This window comes from Dermacentor albipictus, chromosome 1 (assembly GCF_038994185.2).
Source record: "Dermacentor albipictus isolate Rhodes 1998 colony chromosome 1, USDA_Dalb.pri_finalv2, whole genome shotgun sequence".
NCBI lineage: Eukaryota > Metazoa > Arthropoda > Arachnida > Ixodida > Ixodidae > Dermacentor > Dermacentor albipictus.
Window position 1 is genome coordinate 314,782,265 of NC_091821.1, and position 20,939 is coordinate 314,803,203.

Below are 20,939 nucleotides of genomic sequence, written 5' to 3' on the forward strand. Positions count from 1 at the left end.
AAGAAACAAAGAATGTTGGTACCTTTCATAGTCCTTGTTTTTTTTAGTTTCTTCTTTTTTCGTGCTGCCCTGTTACGTTTTCCACAGTGATAAAAAGCACTCAAGGTCGAGTGCTCGCAAATAGCACACAAGTTACGGCACACACGCTACCAAGTTCACAAAGCCAGAACAGAAACCCAATGCAATGCGAAGAAAAGAAAAAGAAAAAAGAAAGAAGTTGCAGCTATCGCCCGAAAGGCGAAACATTGAAAGTGATAGCAAAGTACTGGGCAACTACATGAAGAAAGGCTCCTAGTTTTACCGGACGCATAAATTGCAGTAAGCATTCGCTTACTAAAAAATGGCAGTTATTTTAGCATACTCTAAAGCGGGTGAAGGCGAAAGCCTGCGCGATCAAGAGAGAGAGAGACAAAAGGTGAGGAAAGACAGGGAGGTTAGCCAGTGTATAAGTACCGGCTGGCTACCCTGCCCGTAGCCAGCCGCTGGGGAACCCTTTACCCCTTTCCCTAGCACTACCCTGCGAAAGGCGTAAAGCGAATAAAGGGTGGAAAGGGGTAAAGGGAATAAAAGGAGAAAGAAGAAGAAAAACAAAGAAACAGGAAAGTTCACACAGTAACGCGATACTACGCGCTACAACGTTCAAAGGCGATCGCACAATTCACAGGCCCTTAAAAACTTCAGCGAAGCCCTTAAGGCCTTGAGTGCCTAAATCCGTCTGGACCAGATGCGTTTATTAAATTGCTTGACATTCTCATTAGAATGCGTTGTTGCTTCTTATTACTTGTGTTCTCTCACCAAAGCTCGTGGGTACGAGTGCCTTAATTGACGCTACCTTAATTATCTGTGCCTTAATTTTGCCCTATATAACTAACACTAAAGGTCGTGGGTTCGACTACCGCTAAAGGTTGTGGGTTCGAGCGCCATAATTAACTCTGTATTAATTAACTGCACATTAATTAATTATCCTTAACACCAAAGATCGCGGGTTCGACTTCCACATAAGCTCGAGAGTCTGACTCTCACCGAAGGTCGTGGATTGAAGTGCCTCAATTAACTCCATCCTAATTAACTTTGCCTTTTTTTTTTGCATGATGAGCGGCATCGGAGGCAGCTGTGTAAGACGACGCCGAATGCGTGAGCAGTGGCACGAACGCCGGTCTGTGCGAGGAGAGCTCACATCATTTTCTGCACCACGTGCCGAGTTTTCCACAACATCGGGGGGTATGAGCCACTTAAGGCTTTCGCCTTAATAAGTTAGCGAGCACGGTGGCCCGCGCACACAGGTAAACATGAACAGATCCCACTCGATGACCTTGAGCGCTCGCTGTCACAAGGCTGACGTGATGATGAGCCCCAGCCTCCGTGAGCGAACACTTTGTGCCGCCTGTCGCTTCAAGGCGTCTTTGAAACTTGAGATTACGCGACCTTCGGGCACTAGGCACGCAGGAAGACAGCGCACGTGAAGCCCTCCAGCCATCTCGGCTCGCCCAACTTTGCACCAGACGAAGATTACCTCCAAGATAGGGCGCACGGGCCGCGTATTCGCTCAGCGCGCGCACGAACGGCCGCGCGGACCCACGGCCGGACTAGAGGAGGAAACGCGACTCAACTCCTCGCCCTCCCTTCCTTGCGCGCGTTTCATCAGCTGACCCGCAAAATTGGGCACGCAGGGGACGGCGCGCATCAAGCCCCTATCTTCTCGGTTCCTGCTCGCACGGTCTTGCTCGTACCAACAGCATGCGGCGTGCGAGGTGCGATCTCATTGCACTTGGACTTCATGCGGAACCCCACGGTGCCGCATGAATGGCATAACGGTATGAACGGCATAGACATCGACGGCATAAATTCGCCTGGAGTGTTAGCGCAATAAGAAGGAAAACGTATACAGAGACCATACCCACAATACAGGAACATACAATGAACATACAAGAACACACGTCAGGAATCATGGGCTCTGGATAGACGCAAATGTAGTAAACATCAATGCACGTGTTTCTCCCTTGTTCGAATGCTTGGATTACCCAATTTAGCGCCGACACCTGTCAGCTTGCTCTTCCTCGTCCCATTTCTTCGCGGAACAATGTTCACGAAGCGCGCTCACCTTCCGACCACAGGCTCGGGGCTGAGCGAGGCGTCTCGCAGCGTGCCGTAGCTGCGATCCTCGAACGAGTCCCTGGCCGACTCGGAGTGCGCTCGCCGGCGCCTGAGCGCGGGGCTTCCGTACTCGACACCGTACGAGAAGGGCGACGTGGTGCGGTGGCCGCTGTCCGGCGACCGGCCGTCGGGCTCCTGGTGCTGCAGCGGCCAGCGCTGGTAGCCGGCCAGGTAGTCTCCGCCGCCGTTGCGCTGCGCTGCCGCCGGGGGCTCCGACGACGTGGTACGCGACGTGTACGAACAGTAGATGGTGCCGTGACTGCGGGGGAGCCACGCACGACGAGGCTTACTCGTTGCGGCTGCGCCACTTCCTGACTCTTCAAATCACGCACTTCTGGTTTTCTCCATCACAAGATACGTCTGGTGTGAAACTTAAATCGATATATAAATTCGTTTCTATGCACTCTTGGTACTCTTACACTTCTTTTGCTTGCACGAGAAAACCATTTTAAAGCGAAGTTATTTCTTTGTTTTATAGTTTCTTTTAGTCCCGCATTGATTCAACCATAGATACCAACAAGTGCGTTGGATCTGCATATTTTTTCGTTCTTTCTATCTCTCAAAATACTGCAACGATTCAGCAAGTTAAGTAGTATTCGTTTATTCACAATCTATCACTATTCCGTTTGCGAAAAACATTCTAACACCTGTTTAGGTATCATAACGAGGAAGAAGCATTTTAAAAGCTCGCGCACAAAAATTATTGAAAATGTACAATTCAAACAAAGAGTAAAATATTTTTGCACCAACTTAAAGGAATTCTTGGTGATCACAAAGCAGTGATGCGGTTTATCTGACCATTAAATAATACAATTCTTAAGCGAAAGAAAAAAGAAGAAGATTGTTTAAAGGAAGTTCGTCCCGGAGACAGAAAAAATCAATGTTCGCCCCGAGCCACGCACCCTGGATTTGAGAGCGAGCTGGGGCTGCCATGGGGCAGCGTGCCGTACGAGTGCGACGGGTTAGTGCGGCCGCTGCCGGGCGGTGGGGAAGCCGGGTGGTTGGGCATGGAGCGGATCTCGCGCAGCATCCCGTCCAGCAAGTCGTCCAACTCGGCGTGCTCTGAGCGCAGGGGGCTCCGCCCCGGTTGTTGTTGTTGTTGTTGTTGGTGGTGGTGGTGGTGCTGCTGCTGCTGATGAGGGTGGCCACCGTCAGCCGAGTGGTGCACTTCCACTTCTGTGACAAGCATTGCAACAAAAGAGAGAAAAGAGCGGGAACAGGCGTGAGAGGCCGTCCGCTTACTCGCTTCGAGATGTCAATGGCGTCTACGAAACGCAAGGATTTTCCCTAAAGCGTCGAAGCCACTATATGCGAGACGCGAGACTTGGAATTGAACGCTGTGGAGAATCTTCTGTAGCGCTCCAGATACTCGGAATCTCAAATGAAGAATACGTTAGGTTCTGGCGGTTTGTGTGCGTAGGCAGAAGATATGACGGCCAGCCCAGAGCTAAAAGGGCTAAAGCAGATAGCGAAAGCGAATCGCCAAGTATACCCCAGCTGCGTTTAATCGCGAGAAGAGTCAAAACGTATCGTGATAAAAAACGCCGCTATAAAAAAAAGTAAAACTGGAATAGACAGTTTAGCATAGATTGAGGTTTGACGTCACAGGCTCTACAGGCAAACCACGTAACTTTATCTCAGTTCCCTTCCACCTGTGCAATGAGTATGCCGCGTGAGGTGAGGACTGCGGAAAAACCACGCGCCTACGAAGAACACCGAAGAGGGCATGTGCGCAGCGACGGCGGGCGGCACGTAATATAAACGAAGATCGTGCCGCAAATGCCAAGCGTATGCACCTTTGTTTGGATCACCCTTACTGACTCCACCCGCATCGTAATTGTGGTTGATTTCAACATAGACGTGTCTCGACCAGACGGAAAATGGTTCGTTTCTCTGGGAAATGTTCGGCATTCAATCTTACACAAACGTCAATGTTCCCACCACGCGTCATCGGTCGTGTATAGACCTCGCATTGGCCAAGAACCTTTCCAGTGTCGCCACAGAGCCGCTGGCCGTGTATCATACGATCGTAAAGCGACAATCACCTTGGTGACCAAATAATAAATGTAAAAAAGGAACCAAAAGAAGGTTAAAAATAAAAAAGGCATTGACTATGCAATTTAATAAAGAAACAACAAAGAAGCGTGAAAGAAAACTAAATTCATTGTGGTATATGTCTCTTACTTTCAGTCAACCAATTCATCACCATATATATAGCTCCCCTGGTCACCCATTTTCACAGAGTGGAATGGCTCCGAGCTTTTTCTCTTTTTTTTTTCTTTTTCCCCAGTTTATGGACCTTGGAGCAGAGCTCGCGCCGCGAGGTCCTCATTTCGTGGCCATGGCGACAGCTTCTGCCTTGAGTCAGGCAGGAGCATAATGATCTTGAATATAATCGGCAAGGACTGAAAGCAGGAAGACAATGCTACGAGAGGTAGTCGCGGGCCTTAAAAATAGCCTGCATAGTGGCAGTTCGTTCAAAAATAATTCACAACTAATATTTGATGGGTACGCGCGCGAACGCAAGTATAAGATAGGAATACTTGAGTTTCGCTTCCAGTCAAAAAAGAAAACTGAAAAAGATCGCGATACGCCTCCTTTTCTACCCCATATTTTCATATGTATCAGGTGTTGGCATCAATTCTGTGACTGCATATGCAGCGGATGTAATAGAATGTAGCTGTGAGGTGGAACTGTCAGGCAACACAAAACATTCAATATGATGAAGAAACTGCGGAGCTGTCGTCCACGAACGACCATCGACCGCTTTTTTTGCACCGTGTAATCTCTGTCTCCGACGGCGACCTCAACTCATAATTGCGCAAAGAGATGTATGATGCACTTAATAAACAAGGGCAGAAGATTAGAACGAAGGGGCATGAATATCGCGTGTGTCCCATCGTTCTAGTTTTTCCTTCCCGTTTATTACGCAAATCATCCGTCTCAATATGCTAAACCCACTCACCCAACTAGCTGTTGTGGTCAAAATTGCAGGCCAGTTAGTCCGGGTACTATGGAGCTGAAACTGTAACACACGCGTGGTGTGGAGAAAAGAAAAATAATAAAAATATGTGTTCGCTCAAGATCATTCTACATGAAAAGCTACAAAAGCTGTCTGGCGCAGCAAAGACGAAATAGTTGCAAACATTCACACATTTCTCCACAGCAGTAATGCTTTAGAGTGTAAGGATCGAAGGTGGCGCGACGTGCGCTATCCCGTAAACACATTCAAGTAACGTAACCTCAACCCAGCAACACAATGGTGTCAATGTACATATGAATGCAGTACGAGCGCAACGTAGTCTAAGCTACATCGGCTCCTGGCCATGAAAATGGCCGCCGTGTGAAGGTGAGTGGTGACATGCAATGCGAGCGATCGCCCCGCCGTCCCCAGCGGTCGGAGTACAGAGGCAGAGACGACAGAGACCCTCACCGACGGTGCCTCCGTTGGGCACTTTGTGGAGCAGCCCCTGCGGGCTAGGGTTTCCGTAATTGTGCAGGCCCGAAGAGGAGGAGATGCCCGAGTCCATGCTCACAGTGTGCGGCCCATCAAGCACGTCAGTGTCGGGGGCGGCGGCGTTGGGAGAGGAGGGGGAAAAGGGGCCGCCGTCCACGGGCTGCCTGCCCGCCTTGGACACCACTGCGTAGAGGTTTCCGTCAAGGGGACCCTCTGCGTGGGGAACTGGAAGCCGGGAGAGGAGCCGAGCACACGGGCAGTTAGCCGGGTTAGCGGGACGGGGCAGCGCGCGCAGCCACCGCTCAGAGCAAAGGGACAGACAGGACTCTCACCGCACCATTGCCTATCGCAGCAGGATAAATTGTTTTTAATGCACGACCTTCTAATAGGCAGCGTATATGGCGTTCGAGCTGGCAGCGAAGTTTACGGTTTCGTTAATGAAAACTAAGACCACGTAAATGCGGTTATGATACTCGAGATAAAATGCAGTACTGATTGCTTGTGCGCTTCCATTAGTGTCAGTAGCATGTTTTATGTAGTGTAAATTGATGTCGTGCCTTTCTACATGTACAATCAGTTGCAATAGCACACGGCCCACCGTCATGACCGGCTTGCAGAAAGAATGAAGCTTAGTTTAGCTGCAGACGATTGCCGGCGCGCGTAGCGTCAACGCACAGAAGCTGCCATAGCCTGGAGCAGGACGAGAAAGAAAGTTGCACCAGTCCCAACGGAAATAAGGCCGCAGTCAAGGCTTCTATAGTGGGCATGGTCGCGGTGGAAGCTTTTGGTGCGTCAAACAAATAACGCGATTCGGAGCCCTGACCGGTGGGGTTTACGCTTCTGCGGCATAGGAAATAGCTCGAGCTCACAGAAGTCACAAGTGTGTGTGTAAAGGAATTCTGGAACTCGATGTTCCGGTGCTCTACCGATTATGCGGTCATAGGTATATAGCCTTCATTACATACAATAATATAGTACATACACACTTATGTTCGATCCTACTGTAACGTATTGCGCAGTCATTAGCTCTTCGTTTTTACTTGGTTTTTTCCACGCACATGTGGCCCTGACTAAGCTTTTGCTAGGAAGCTAGATAAAGTATAACTGGCATAGCTGAAGCGGCTGGAAGTCATAGAGCTTACGGTTTTATGAACTTCTCAATAGAAATCTAGAATAAGCGTGCGACATGTGCGGCGAGGACACCGTACTCGCTTTGCGCTTGAGCGGTCTTAAAATGTAAATAAGTACTACGGAGGGAGATACAGAAACGAAACCTTATCTAAAAGGTCAGGCGAGGTTTATTTCATTGTGGTTACAAACAACTTCGCGGCATATTTTCATTTTTACTTTTTGTAAATAGTGCGATTGTTTGATAACATGTCATTCCTTTATTTGCGGTAAAGTTAAGGTCTACAGTCGTACATAAATGCCAAACTATGTTCATCAATTTACATTTAGCGAAAGCTCTTAGCGTTAACCAAGGCAAAATTTAGTCTCAGAGCATGCTCTCAAATAAAGAGATACACCATGCAAGCAGGCACCACCACAAGAAGCAGAAGCAGGCGCATCAATAGTGCATGCTTAATATCATGCAATGAGACATCACCTACCAGAAATGTTGGTCGACTCAATCAGATCGTCGAGATCTAAAATAAAAATAAAATAAAAAAAATTGTTAACGAGGTATTAAAGCAAGCCTTTCCGGGACAGTGGTTCTGACAACAACTCATGATATTCAAGTAGTACTACACTCAGAGTAGATAGATGCTTACCACTTTGGCTGTCTTCGTGAATCAGGTCAAAATTCTCGTACGAATCATGTCTGACCAGTGGATCTTTCGTCTGGTCGGCTGTACTGACCATCTCGGTCACAGAACCATTTCCTGCAAGAACGAGAAAGGCCAAGTCGAGAAAGTAACGCTCTAACAAAACTAACGCAAAACAGCGGCTAAATCCTGTCCGGATGTTCCTGTATCTCTACGAGCTGACTTTGTCTTTTCGTGTACCCATTTGAGCAGACTACTCTCCAGTGCGTTTTATGTGACTTCTGTCGTTAACTGTCCACAATCTTACGTTTCAATTTGTTTTGTATGGCTTCTGTTATAAGTTGTAAGTTATGTGAAATGACAAAATTCGCGCGTTTTATATGACTTTTTCATTGGAGTGACACTTCTTTTGTTCAGTGCAACCTTGCTTTCTTTCTTTTTTTTTCCGTTTTTACTAGTAGAAATAATTCATGCTATCTGAAAAGGAGCAGCCGTTTCCGAGTAAAGGCGCCAACATCTCCTAAATATCGTGTGGTAAAAAAAGAAGCGTTATCAATTCACAACTGATACGCTTGTGAAAGAACATCAGAAGCAAGCAAGCAACATTTAGTAGCAGTAAGCTTAATAACGATGCGTTTCTCCCGTTTACCTCTGTAGTCATCAGGTCGATCAGAAAACAGCAACTCCACTTGACCATCGTCCGGAAACCGTGGATCTGTTTCAAAAGATGTTCATCAATCTATTAAAAAACAATCTGCGGGCTTGGAAGGTTGAGTTATAATAATAATTTTACCCATGAATTGTAACTAACTATAGAGGGAGTCCCAGCTATAAGGTTAGCCAAACTCTTCAAAATAAGATATAGGCTATGCGAGGACGCAACCCATGGTATTCTGTCAGCAGTTGCGTACTGCCGCAGGAGGACTTCTTTCATAATTAAAATATCAACAATTACATTATATTAATTAAGGAACGTTTAAATAATGAATCGGGAGCGCGAATTTGGATAGAAAAATAATGATTGTGGTTTAAAACACTCAATTCAATTGCTTTCAGTGTGCTATGTCTCGCGTAATTGTATTTTTCCGCACTATAGCGCCAACGCGCGAAATATGAAGAGAGCCGCACGATTACGCGTCCGTGCGCCGCGACACTTGCGGTGCCAGGCGTTACTCGATACAGTGAACTCTGCAGCCGCCGCCTTCGTCCTCCTCGATGCCGCTGCGCACCGCATGGGCTTCGCGCTGCACGCGGGAAAGGCAGCTCGCAGCGGTCAACGCCAATGCCGATGCCTCGACACCTTCACGTGGCCACCGCGCCAGGCACGGAGAAGAGTTCGTTCTTCCTGCCTGGCACCGCCGGTGTCGCGGCGCACGGACGAGTAATCGTGCGGCTCTCTTCATATTTCGCGCGTTGGCTTTATAACGCGGAAAGAAAATTGACAGTCACTTCAGCATACCCTAAAGAGAATGGAAGCGAAAGAGAGCGCGCTTACGAGACATTCATTACATGACATTTTCATTCTAATGCGTTATTACTTCCTATACTTGTTTTCTCCAAACAAAGGTCGTGGGTTCGAGTGCTTTAACTAACTCTAGCTTATTTACATGCGCCTTAATTCACTTCGCCCTAATTAACACCAAAGGTACTGGGTTCGACGCCGGAACCTCACGATCTCATTTGGAATCCAACTTGCAGATATGGCCGGTTCGCCCCTTTCTCCAAGTGGGTTCGACTCCCATCAAAGGTCGTGGGTGCGAGTACCCTAATCAACTGTATCTTAAATAACTGTGCCTTAATTTCGTCCTAATACCATTGGTCGTGGCTTCGACTCTCACCAAAGGTCGGGGTTCGAGTGCCTTAATTAACTCCACCTTAATAAACTCTGCCTTAATTCACTTAGCCGTAATCAACATCAGCGGTCGTGGGTACGACGCCCAATTTTGGTGCCATTGAATTTTGGTGCCATAACGCCGGACGGTCAAATTTTCGTCCCATGAGCCATCTGAGGCGTTCGCCTTAATAATTACGCGATACGTAGCAGACTCAAAACAACTGAAGGAGGTGTTTTAAAACACAATTACTGTTATGTCAAATTCACACCCCCAATTGACTAACTAAAAGTTTCTTAATTAATGTCACCTAACTATCCATAGCACAATTACGAAAAAAAGATCCTCCTGGTGCGGTACGTTACTGATGACAGAATACTAGTGGTTGCGTCCTCGTATATTCTATATCTTATTTTTAATAGCTTCGCTAACGTTAGCCCGGACACCCTGTATGTATCGTCTTGTCACGACTCAAGAGCATACTACTTCATGCTGCAGTAGCGCATCTGAGCTATGCGGAGGTGCTATTATAAATTTCAATATTACACATAGACAATGCGCAATGATTCACGTGGTGATGTTCTGTGAATGGCTGATTTTCCTATCATAATCACGTTCCTATCTTTGGAGGGCGAGAGAAAAGAACATGCGGATTCAGCTAGAACTTCTAAGCAGACTGAAGCATCACGAATCTCGCAGTGTTGCCGTATACGAAGGCAACTCCAATTTTGAGTTGACTCTCAGGGTTGAGAGTAGATTAACTACTGAAGTACGCGCCGAACAGAGACGAAAAGAAAGAGCACGACGCGTCAATGGCCGAAGCCATCATCCACACAGAAGTGGCGGCGCAAGTTAAAAGAACGTTTCTTCGAAAAGCGCTCCACCTCAACTCCGTGAGCGCGCACGATTACGCAACATTAAATCACGTGAGGAGGTATGTGGGGTGAAGAGCCTAGAGAGGTTTTATCGAGAGGCAAAGTCGATGGGCGAAAGGGGGCGTGGCGGTGGCGCACCAGAGACGGCGTCGTCGAGGTCCGCCTTCGCGAAGAACACCTTGCCGCCCTCGAGCGTGCACGTGTGGAACTGCACCCGGAAGATGGGTGTCCGACCAGCGGGTCGCTGCTTCTTGTGGTAGCACTTGATGAGCACGTCACCCCGAAGCGCCTGGTTCGCTTCCAGCGGCACCACCAGCCGCCGAGAACCATCCGTGGCCACGCTGCACGCATCAGAGGGATATGTAGCCACACGGATACGTCATGCTTGACACGTAAATGGAATGGCAATACGACTGCATACAGGATCGGGGCTAAGGTACCTCGAAAATAAAGCGAAAGAAACCACTGTAACCCTTACGAAAAGTGCACGTTTCCACAATTCTGGGTACCTCCAAACTTTTCAATTAGGCAAAAAAGCAGTAAAGCAGATGCATCAGAAATTATTGCGACATAACCACTAGTTAGACTTCGCCAGACAAGAAAAAATCGCAGTTTCGTCCGCAAGGCGGAGCACTGATTGCGACAGCAGATTATTACACTGTAATACGCAGTAAAATTAGTAGTCTTATCAGTTGTATAAGCTGCTGTAAACATATGCTTACTAACCCAGGATGTCTACCAACCGGAAAAACCGTGAAAACCGTGAATTCACCGGGATTTTGAATAGTCTGGAAATACTCAGGCAGGATTCAGGGAATTAGTGGTTCTATCGGTGAGAATTAGCTGTAATTTTATTGAAAGGGAACGAAAGTCGCGGTATTGCTGGCTCGAGTAACAGAGAGGTATCGTAACGACCCTTCTTTGACGCCATGCCATCGGCTGGAGGAGTTGCCAGTATACAGTCAACGCATGACTTTCCGGACGCCTGATTTTCCGGACGCCCGATTTTTCGGGCATGCCTGGTAATTCGGACGACTTCGCGGCATCACCATGTGCCTCATAAAATCAATGTATAAGAGCGTCTGAAATTTCGGTCGCAAGAACCTTTCATCGTCTAATTTTTCGGACATTTTGCCGTGACCGCAGGTCCGAAACGGCAATTATCAAAGCCACCGCCACCGCTATCTTAAGTGCGAGTGCACCGAACAAGCGCACTAGCACGTAGATCCACTAGCAGCCGAAGCCACCACCGCGGCAACGCAAGGCCTAGCTGCTTCGACGTTAGCGATTAAGGTTGTTGCCGTTCGGTGCTGCATTTTTCATTGAAAGAATTCGCCACTGTCAACATAGGCACCGGCTCCGCCTTTGTGATCCTCGCGATTGGTTTCGAGGCTCGGAAAGCACAACGCGTTGCATAATGCCGGTTTTTGAAAGTTAGCTTCGCGTCAGCACAGAAGTGTTACGCGGTGAAGCATAACAAGCGTGAGAAGGGGCAAATGTCACCGGACACAGTATGTATTCCTTACTTATACACGCGCGCAGCTGCCGTCTCCTGTCACAGTACAAGCACCGATATGCCTAACAAGTGTACTGGCAGGCCTTCAGAGCATTTTCGGACTTGCCTGTGGCGATTTGAGCCTTAAAGGCAGTAAAAGACATGTATTTATTTTATCGGACTGCCCGATTTTTCGGGCGTTCTCGTTGCCCCTAGGCAGTCCTAAATATCGGACGTTGACTGTAAAAATGGCCAAGAGGATACTCTAAATATTCTGTGGGGCGAACACACGGCGGTAGGATAACGAGACGAGAAAGAACTGACGCATGGAAGAATGAACAGGAAAGGAAGCATGCCGCCGTTTCTTTGAAGGAGGCTGAGATCTAAAAACAAAGTGTTGGCTCTCGCCGAGATGCAGGCTTCGCTCATCCAAGCCGAAATAAACTTTTTAAAGCGGTGAAACCCAACACTGACGCGTTATACGCAGGCTGAGAGTATGTCGGGACAGTTGATGTTGACTTACCAGCTGCTGACAGAGAATCTCACTTGTCACAAAGTTTGGGCTTTATACCAATGAGCCAATGGCCTCATACCAATGAGCAATCAGTTGATAGAAACAGCTCATATTCAAAAATATCGCTTCTGTATGCATCTCCTTTTTATTCGTAAATGAAAGTGTTCGATTCGATTTGGAATGAGTTCCACCATTTTTTCTAGAATATATCGCCCAGCATTTGACGAACCCCTTCCTTCTGTTTTCTTTTCGAATAAAATAAATACTACTCCTTACTACTCAAACTGGATTAAGTTCTTTTTATGTTTTAACGTGCTTACTAGAGAGTGACAGCTTTGGGCGATGCACATGCTGTCAGCCCATCTTGACATAAAACAAAGTTCTCTCTCACTCAGGGAAATTTGCAAGGACACTCAGCGTATCCTGGGAAACTTGGGGAATTAGGAAATGCCAACTTGGTGGACACCCTGCAACTAAATTAACAAGCACAGTGTCACGCACGCAGAGGCAAACACGAACACATATCTCAGTCGATGACCGCGGACCCTCGCTGCCACAACGCTGGCTGTGATGAAGAGCGGCGGCAGCAGCTGCGAGCGAATTTCCCTTCGAGCTGCGTCTCGCTTCAACGCGAACTAGGCGCGCGAGAGAACAGCGCACACGAAGCTATCAGCTATCTCGGGTCAGCTCAGCTTCGAGCCCAGCGCAGATTACCTCCAGGACAGGACGCGCGCGGCCATGCGCCGCGGTGGTCGGAGAAGCGCAGACCCCCCCTGCCCCCCTTCCCGCCCACCCCCCTATCGCGTGCGCTCTTCCCGCGTTCCTCCTTGCGCGCGCACCAGGCCGCCATCCTTCTCGACGCATGCTCGCATGCTTTCACTCACACCTACAGCATAGGGCGCGCACCCGCGACCTTCTCACACTTGGACTTTATACAGAACCTCACAGCAACGCCGCCGCCGACGCCGTGAATTCGCGTTGAGTGTATATATCGAAAGTGAAGGAAAACTAGACAGACGCTCGTGTCTGGTGTCCACAAAGCATATTTTTAGCCGAGCCCGCTCAATCAGGCGGAAGCCTGTTTCCGCCGATTCCGCTTGTTAGATATGGCGCCGTTTCCTGAGGCTACTTCGAGTTCCCCAAACCACTTCGAATCGCAGCACAGCTAATTGAGGAATGCAGAAGCAGGAAAGCACATTCCAGAGGAGCGCCCAGGCGAACAAGTTGAAGGCCACAAGACAGGTGCAAACCAAGACGGCGGTAATGCGCCGTGACAGCCAGACGTGCCAGGAAAGTCCAAGCGTACCTCTTCATCGCCTTTGAAGAAGACAATTGCTACCGCTGAGGGGCCGCAGCACCGGGATCAAGTGATCAAGAGAGGAGGACCAGGCGCAGACTCTCTTCGCCGGGTATGACACCATCGCACGGGCGCCTACCATTGGCGGAAAGTGGCGTCATCGGAGCGGACTCTCCCATTGGTCAAACATGACGTGACTTACAGTGCTCGAAGGGTTTATAAGAAGCCTTCCAGAGAGACCAGGACATTCCCTGATTCCCTGATTCACCTCTCTCGAACTTCTTGCCGCGGGCCGCAGCGTCCGAGTTGCTGCCGGCCCGTAATGACTGTACGAATGTTACTTGACTCTCACCTCTCTGTATATAATGTAGAATAAATCCTCCCAAGTTTGGTTTTCATCCCGAAGTCCGTCCTTCAACCCCTACACGCTGCTTGCGCACCGTCAGCGTGCTGGGCGTGTACTCGTCGTCTTTTGCGAGCGGACCATCGCGGCACGTAGTAGTGCGCTACAATTGATAGAGTGTTAGAATAGGGGCCCCAATAGTTTGGGGCCCCAAAGAGCTTTGCGGGTGTTAGCGTTGGGACACGCAGGAGTGAAGAGGTTTAGAACAGGGCTTTACGTTTGCAGATAGCGTCTTGCGCTGTCAGCGCACTACGGCGTCAAAGAAAAGCTATTAGAAATAATTAAACGAAATATACCATTTTATGATAGGAATAGTAATTTTGACTTGCGTGTATTCGCGTTTAATTACAATTTAGAGGCTATTCTGTAGGCAGCAAACAATTATTTGCGCTTAGTTTTGGGCAAACCAACTTTACGTGCCTCCACCAGCCAACCTTACCCGTGCGTGCTTAATGTGCGTGCTTGCAAGCATTATTCCGATATGGGCAATGAATAAAACTGCTGACCTTGAGCGCGCTTTCGTTAATATATTGAGTTCACTCCTCGTTTGAAGTGACTTCTGGGCATGTACGAGGTCACGGGTTCGATTCCCAGCCGCTATAGACGCGCAGTGCCATTGACGCTAGAATATCAGTTACCCCCGCCTGCTCCATCATCCACACCGCGCTGTGCCCGATGAGCTTATGAAATTTGCAGGAACGACTTGGAATCAGCGTTCCGCAGTGGACATAAAAGTAGGCTGATTATTATTATTATTATTATTATTATTATTATTATTATTATTATTATTATTATTATTATTATTATTATTATTATTATTATTATTATTGCGGAATATGCTTGTGTACCTTGATTCGCGAGCAGGTTAAGACATCCTCGGCGTTCAAAGTGCATTATTATAGCCACCGTGCTGCTGTGACCCAGACATTAAATCAACTTCCGAGAACGATCTTGAAGACGTCGATCACACGACACTGTTCAATGACGCGCGATTACCACCAAAATTAAACACGAACGAAAAGGAATAATTTTCGCATATTTGTTCTGCTATAAAATAGTTCCTGCGCAGAAACTGAGGCCGAAAATACATAGGCCTTACAGCCATCGACTCCCCTCCCTCCTCCTCCCACTCTTTTTTCTGCCGTTCTACAGCAAAAAATTATTATAAGATAAGGAAGGGAACAGAGATAAAAATAAAGAAGATAACGCTGTCACGACGGAGCGTTCAGTCAACTGACAACCTGCTGTCCAAGCCATTGCACAAATGCATTATGCTCTTTGCAGTCGCTACCCAGGTGAATATGCATAGAAGGTAAAAAAAAAAAAAAACAGCGTTTGTATATCTTTGATAAATACGCCATTTTCGCTATAAAAACACAAGAAAACAGTATGATTCACCAGTTAAGAAACATGATTTAAAAAAAAAAAACGCTCTCACAAGTGAACATTCCCGTACAGGACAAGAAGATAATCAGCCTATATTTTTTTTTCTGCCCTCAAAACGCACACTGGACGTCGGCACTTGAAAGCGCGGTCCTAACACGCACGCGACGAAGATTACAGGCTAGCAAGGCAATTCCGGGCAATCTGCGAAGTGAGGGACTAAAATTGCATTGAGGCTTGACCCCTGAAGGAGAGCAAGCAAGCCTTTGTGAGCTCCGCATGTTTGCTTCAAATTCGAGAAAACGCTTTAGCGGTACTGAGTGGTTTCAAGAAGAAAGAAGCAACAGATTTAGACTTGAATTGAAGGTGACTTACTGGACGCCCGACGTGTACACCGGCTGCATGCCCTGGTAGATCTTGAAAAATGGCCGACAACCTGGAAAAGGTCGCAAGGGTCAGGTAAAAAAAAAAAAGTAATAATACCGGCCTCTCGCGCTCAGCGGTATGCGTCTCTCTCTCTCTCTCTCTCTCTCTCTCTCTCTTAGAAAAAAACGTTCGCACCTCCTCTGTTGTCAAAGTTGGGAATTCCGTGAAGGATAAGATGGTGCAGGTACAGAGCGTTGTTGTTCATCTTGATGTTGCCGGACAGAAGCTCTGTGAAGTAGTGAACATACCTGGAAAGGGACGAATGCGTACACTGTTATAGACGCAGCGCCTCGGATCTCCGGAGCTGCTTTTCGTAACTTGTAAAGTAGCGGGAAAGGGGCCGGCATCATCAAGAGCTTCACTCGCATTTAGAGGAACAAGGACTTCATTTTCTTTTTTCGCCGGTAATCCTTTGTAGTCTTATGAACATCCCTGCATTAATGCACGATATCATCTGTAATCTGTAATGCGAAGGGGTTTCGTGGAAAGAAATCGCGTCAAATACACACAATTCTCTGGCGATAAAAAAAAAGAAAAAGAAAAGGGAAACGGCACGTTGCGCGTAAATGCTACACAAGGTGGCACTCACATCTTGTAAAGCTGTCATGTCAAGAATTTGGTTGTATAAAGGTTGAAATCAATTTAGTTGATACAGGGCTCAGTCGAAGAGGGTCATCTCACAAACTAATAGAGTTGCCATTGCAAGGTCAAGAGAACAACCGATGCAATATACATCGGAAGTACCAGATGCACCAAATTTCGAAGGAGTTTCAGTGAGAGGCAAAGAAAAACATTTAACGTCACCTCCTCTGGGAAGGATGCATCGAGGAGTAGAGCTTGTCTTCGTAGTACCTCCGCATTGTTAACCGGTCGAGGGCTTGATTGTCGCTGGAACAAAACAACGTCAAACGGTGAGCCGTTTTCACTAAGCTACGAAGTGCGCGATAGTGGTAAAAGAAATGGGAACTCCAGGTGGAAGTGCTGCCCTTAACTTGAGGTCACAAAAGCTTAAAGATGACACACTACTGCACCCGCAGTAGTATTCGTGGAGAAAGAGTGGCCTCGCGTAAAACATCATTGTCCGTATTATTCAGTCCCTCCAATTCTCTTCCATCTCTATAGCAGCAGTAAGGAACAACAGATTAAATAAACAATCGCGAAGTGTTAATGTCATGCGCTTATATTTAGGGAAAAAGATAGAAACGAGAGATGATTTCATCCGCAGCACCAAACGTGAAACACTGGACAACATTTTCTAGTCTATTTCTACAGCTCCAATAGGTGCCCGAAAAATGCCTAAATATCGGGTATGCGAAATATAAGTGACTCCTTCAAGATACCTTGAGATATATACCCTGACGCTAATCTAAAAAGCCGGAACATTCGTAACTGAGACACTAATGAACCATAACTGCGCTAATTAATATATTTATTTGGATAATATGACACTCAATCGTAATGAGAAACAAAGAACACATATTAAACGTGCTCGATATTCGGTTTTAAGACTTTGAAAACTATAAGGCTACTGGCTGCTTTTGACACGGTAAGTTTCCCAGTTTATTTAGGCTTCCAAATCAAAGCGTAGTCCATTCGGAGCAAAAAAATCCCGCCCGCCGAAAGAAACAAGACCATGTCGGTTCGAGCGTCAAAAGTCAGCACTCCAAGAATTGACATTAGATAGGTGGTCATAGCTGCGTAGAAAATCTTCTTTTTTTTTCGCATTTCTATCCTAAGGTCATAAAAGTTTATACTCAGATGCCGTGAGTGGTTATATTCGTGAGAATATGGCATTCGATCACGTTCACTCTAGCCCTAGTGGACAAAGCTATATGAAACTTCACGATTCGGAAGCGCGTCGGGATGTAATATAAGACTCGCCGCTCTTTTTTTCTTTTCTCCTCTTTTTGTGTGATAAGATTGGCCGTCGGAACTTTACTAAGTGGGTTTACAGCACAGACACATAAACTTTCACAGTTCAAGCAATTACACCTCTTCGAACTTTATACAGTGCTACACAGCTAAAACATAAATTTCCAAAATTTAAAATGACCGTCGTAGGACCTTCATTTAAGGTACCGCACGTCGTGCGGTACCTTAAAAATTTTTTAAAATGCAAAAGGGGCAAACATGCAATAACATATATATTGAAAACCTTGAGTACCGGAGTAGCAAATTAGAATCATAACCACTTCCTTCACAACGCTCCAAGAAGAAAAAAAATGCATTTATTTACTTATTTATTACGTTTCTCTACGGTAGACTAAGTGAGGATAACTTTTTGTGCAATCAGTACACTACACAAAAATGACTGCAAAACACAAATTATCGTGCATGAGATGCATACTGTGTAGCGTAAGTTAGCGATGCATTAGCGATGCTTCCTACGTGTTGCGAGAGCTTTGAATATTTTGCTGCGTGTAAATTTCACTACAAACACCCATAGGCGTACAAGAACAACAACTAACCTGGCGCATATGCTCGTGTAGTGCAGGTACGCAGCCAGTACGACGCCGACCCGGCCCTTGTCACCCTGCAAGGATGTTAGCGTGACCGCAATGTTACAACTCGCGCGCAGATTTCACTTGGTTCAGAAGCTCGAGGTCTGGTTCTTGCAATCCGCAACTCGAGATCAAGAAGTCGACCAGTACGTATGGATGTATAATTAATTAGCGTAGAGGAGACGGCGCGTCGAAAGACGTACGTAACCACGCATTCCCACTAAATATATTATTTAAGAAAAAAACATTTATACGCGGACACAAAATAATATAGGCGAGAACAAAATCACCCATGTGGCGGTGTTTCAGATGTATGACATTACTTCAAGATACGCATTGTTGGCAGTAGGGGAAACGTTGCAATTAATGCGACACACTGAACTCGACTCGGAGTTTTAAACATATTTCACTGTCGAGCAGACGCACCACTTCTTTAACCACCACATATAGGCTGTCCCCCTTGGCCATTTTCGGATATAAGCACAGCAGGTTGGAGCACAGTGGCTCGTGCCGAGCTCAGTGGTTCTCTCTATAAACGTGTTAGAACAATTAACGCGGGTTCACACTGTACAGCAAACGTGTGTACTTGGCCAACTTTACCATTCTTGCCTATTTTACGCCGTCACATAACGTAGCCTCTTATATACGGCCTCAGCTGAATGTTACAGTACTCGCCTTAGAGTGAAGGATCGCGACGTTCTGCGAATCGGCGTGGAACCACGAGTCCAGGCTCTTGCAGATGGTGCACAGCCTCTCGAGCGGCGGCGAGAGATGGGCCGGCCACCCGAACTCCACAATCTGCGCAACGAAGCAGGTCAGTAATTTGCTGCAGGCGTGAGGATCAGGGACTGCCGGAAAAATAAACTCTCTGCTAAAGCAAGCAACCACAAACGTTACTGAAACGACGTCGGCGCGTTTCTTAGCATTAGCCCCATAGTCCAAACCAAATGTGAGAACATTTGCAAATTTTGCACGGAGGACGCGTGATTGTAACATAAAGAAAGAAAATTGAACCAGATTAGCATTGGGCAACAAGAGAAATGTTATAAAAGAGGAGGAGAGGACTGAGACAGATTGTATTTTGAAACGTCAATTCCTTTTCAAGGGCTCTATATACAAGGTCTCACTCCCTTCTCTGCCACGAGAGTTATGCGCATAAAATAGCAGATTATCAAGATCTACTTCCACGGAAGAATTGAGGCAGCTGACATGGGACTCGGTTGATATCACGGTAAACGTCTAATGTCGTTTCTGAATTTCCATAGAAGAATGAGCGCCTGTCCTTACCTGGCTGTTGAGCCTGGCGAGGTCGTGTCGTTTTTCGGAGAGATTAAACACCTAGAAAGAATAATGAGAAATGCAAATGAGCCTTTGAAGCAAATAATCAATGCGACGATGTATCTTTTACAAAGATAAAAGCCAGTACCAAGCTCACGAGTGATAAATTGCTTGATTGTTTGGTATATCAAAGTTTAATTACTTCTCTTTCAATAGTGAGGAGGCAGCGACCAAAGGCATCGATAGATAAATGATGTCCCTGCTCCCTATTAACGTAAGATAGTCTCTGCGAAACCAACAGTAACCATTCCAGCAGTGTGTTGCTACATAACTATAGCAGGCATTATCACTTCTCCGGTAGCCGCAATGACTGACAAGCGTTGACCACTCAAGAGCACATACTTATAGCTTGCGCAAACCATGTGACAAATCGGAGACGCTTGACTAGAAGAGATGCTTGCTTACCGTGTACTTGTCCCCATGCTTTGTCCTTAGCATTCGGGTCACTTCCTTCAGGTTACTCCGATAGGTGGTGTCTAATCCACCCTCAGGAAACGTGACAACTGGAAAACGCAAGCAAAATTATGTCCCGTAGGAGACGCCTGCTGCGCGCTGACGCGCGTCCTGCAAGATCTTTAACAAAGTTTACCCAATCCAATACAATGATGTCGCAGCCGCGAATACACGACGATGTAGCACACTGAGCACCATACAGACCAGGGGCCCTACAACATAAAACTATTCCAGTCTGTTTTTATTCCAATTTCCTGATGTCAAATTTATGTAACCACCGACGCAAGCATCGGGCGGTAACCCGCAGCGTTGTTTGAAAAGCCCAATAAAAGGCGCTCCTCGCTCATGGGAGGTCTTTTTTTAATTTTTGCTTTCAAAACGAATAGCATTGCTTACATTGAGCAGTTTTCTTTAATAATCTAACTGGCTAACAAGAGGCGAGGAGCACGCTCAAGTGGAGAGGGTTTCGATGGGGTCTAAAGCCAGCACAGTGAAAGTAGACAACCGGATGAGGAGGGTGGTGCCGGCGTCTGCGATTGGTCCGCTTCCCTTTACTTAGCTTGCGGTGGCTGGTCGAAAACCGGACTTCGTGCAACGGGAGATTAAAAATGCCGCAAAGAGAGCTCCTCAACAAATAGTTGGCAGAGCGATGGAGTATACGTGCCGTATACATCTTTCAACAACGTTATATTGCCGCGCAAAAATGTTTATTTTACGCAAGTAAATCCATATGCTACTCGACATCTCCGAGTAGCCAGTGCCACAGCCATCAGCGAGCATCCATTTTTTAATTCTTTCTGAACGGAGCAGTCTCCGGCTATTCAGATAAAAAACAATCACTTTTGTTCGGCACATTAATTCGTCTTTCACGCGTAAACGTCGCTTTGACGCGGCGAGTTTTCGCGGTTTTGTGACGTCGCGTGACAGACAGGAGAAGTGGGCGCAGCCGAAAACGTTTGACCAGTAGCAGAGGGTTAATCACGAAAAAGGCGTCGAATCAGAAATAATTATTTTTCTTTCGTTCGGTCTAATCATGCATAACCAG

At 46.9% G+C, this 20,939-nt stretch overlaps 1 protein-coding gene across 7 annotated transcripts in view; it reads right to left on the reverse strand.

Moving 5' to 3' along the window:
* The window catches only part of by (focal adhesion protein tensin), a 354,735-nt gene that overhangs the window by 32,815 nt on the left and 300,981 nt on the right, over positions 1-20,939 (reverse strand). For 6 of the 7 annotated variants that reach the window (XM_065435202.1, XM_065435175.1, XM_065435194.2 and 3 more), the window contains 14 exons: positions 19,847-19,944; positions 19,391-19,441; positions 18,779-18,901; positions 18,071-18,135; positions 16,407-16,490; positions 15,738-15,850; positions 15,552-15,612; positions 10,223-10,425; positions 8,027-8,092; positions 7,384-7,494; positions 7,222-7,257; positions 5,588-5,836; positions 3,057-3,330; positions 2,102-2,413 (listed from right to left, as the gene is read on the reverse strand). In XM_065435202.1, coding sequence (XP_065291274.1) covers positions 2,102-2,413; positions 3,057-3,330; positions 5,588-5,836; positions 7,222-7,257; positions 7,384-7,494; positions 8,027-8,092; positions 10,223-10,425; positions 15,552-15,612; positions 15,738-15,850; positions 16,407-16,490; positions 18,071-18,135; positions 18,779-18,901; positions 19,391-19,441; positions 19,847-19,944 — 1,846 coding nt within the window. The remainder of the gene's footprint in view (positions 1-2,101; positions 2,414-3,056; positions 3,331-5,587; positions 5,837-7,221; positions 7,258-7,383; positions 7,495-8,026; positions 8,093-10,222; positions 10,426-15,551; positions 15,613-15,737; positions 15,851-16,406; positions 16,491-18,070; positions 18,136-18,778; positions 18,902-19,390; positions 19,442-19,846; positions 19,945-20,939) is intronic. The other variant, XM_065435184.1, reaches the window with a different exon arrangement.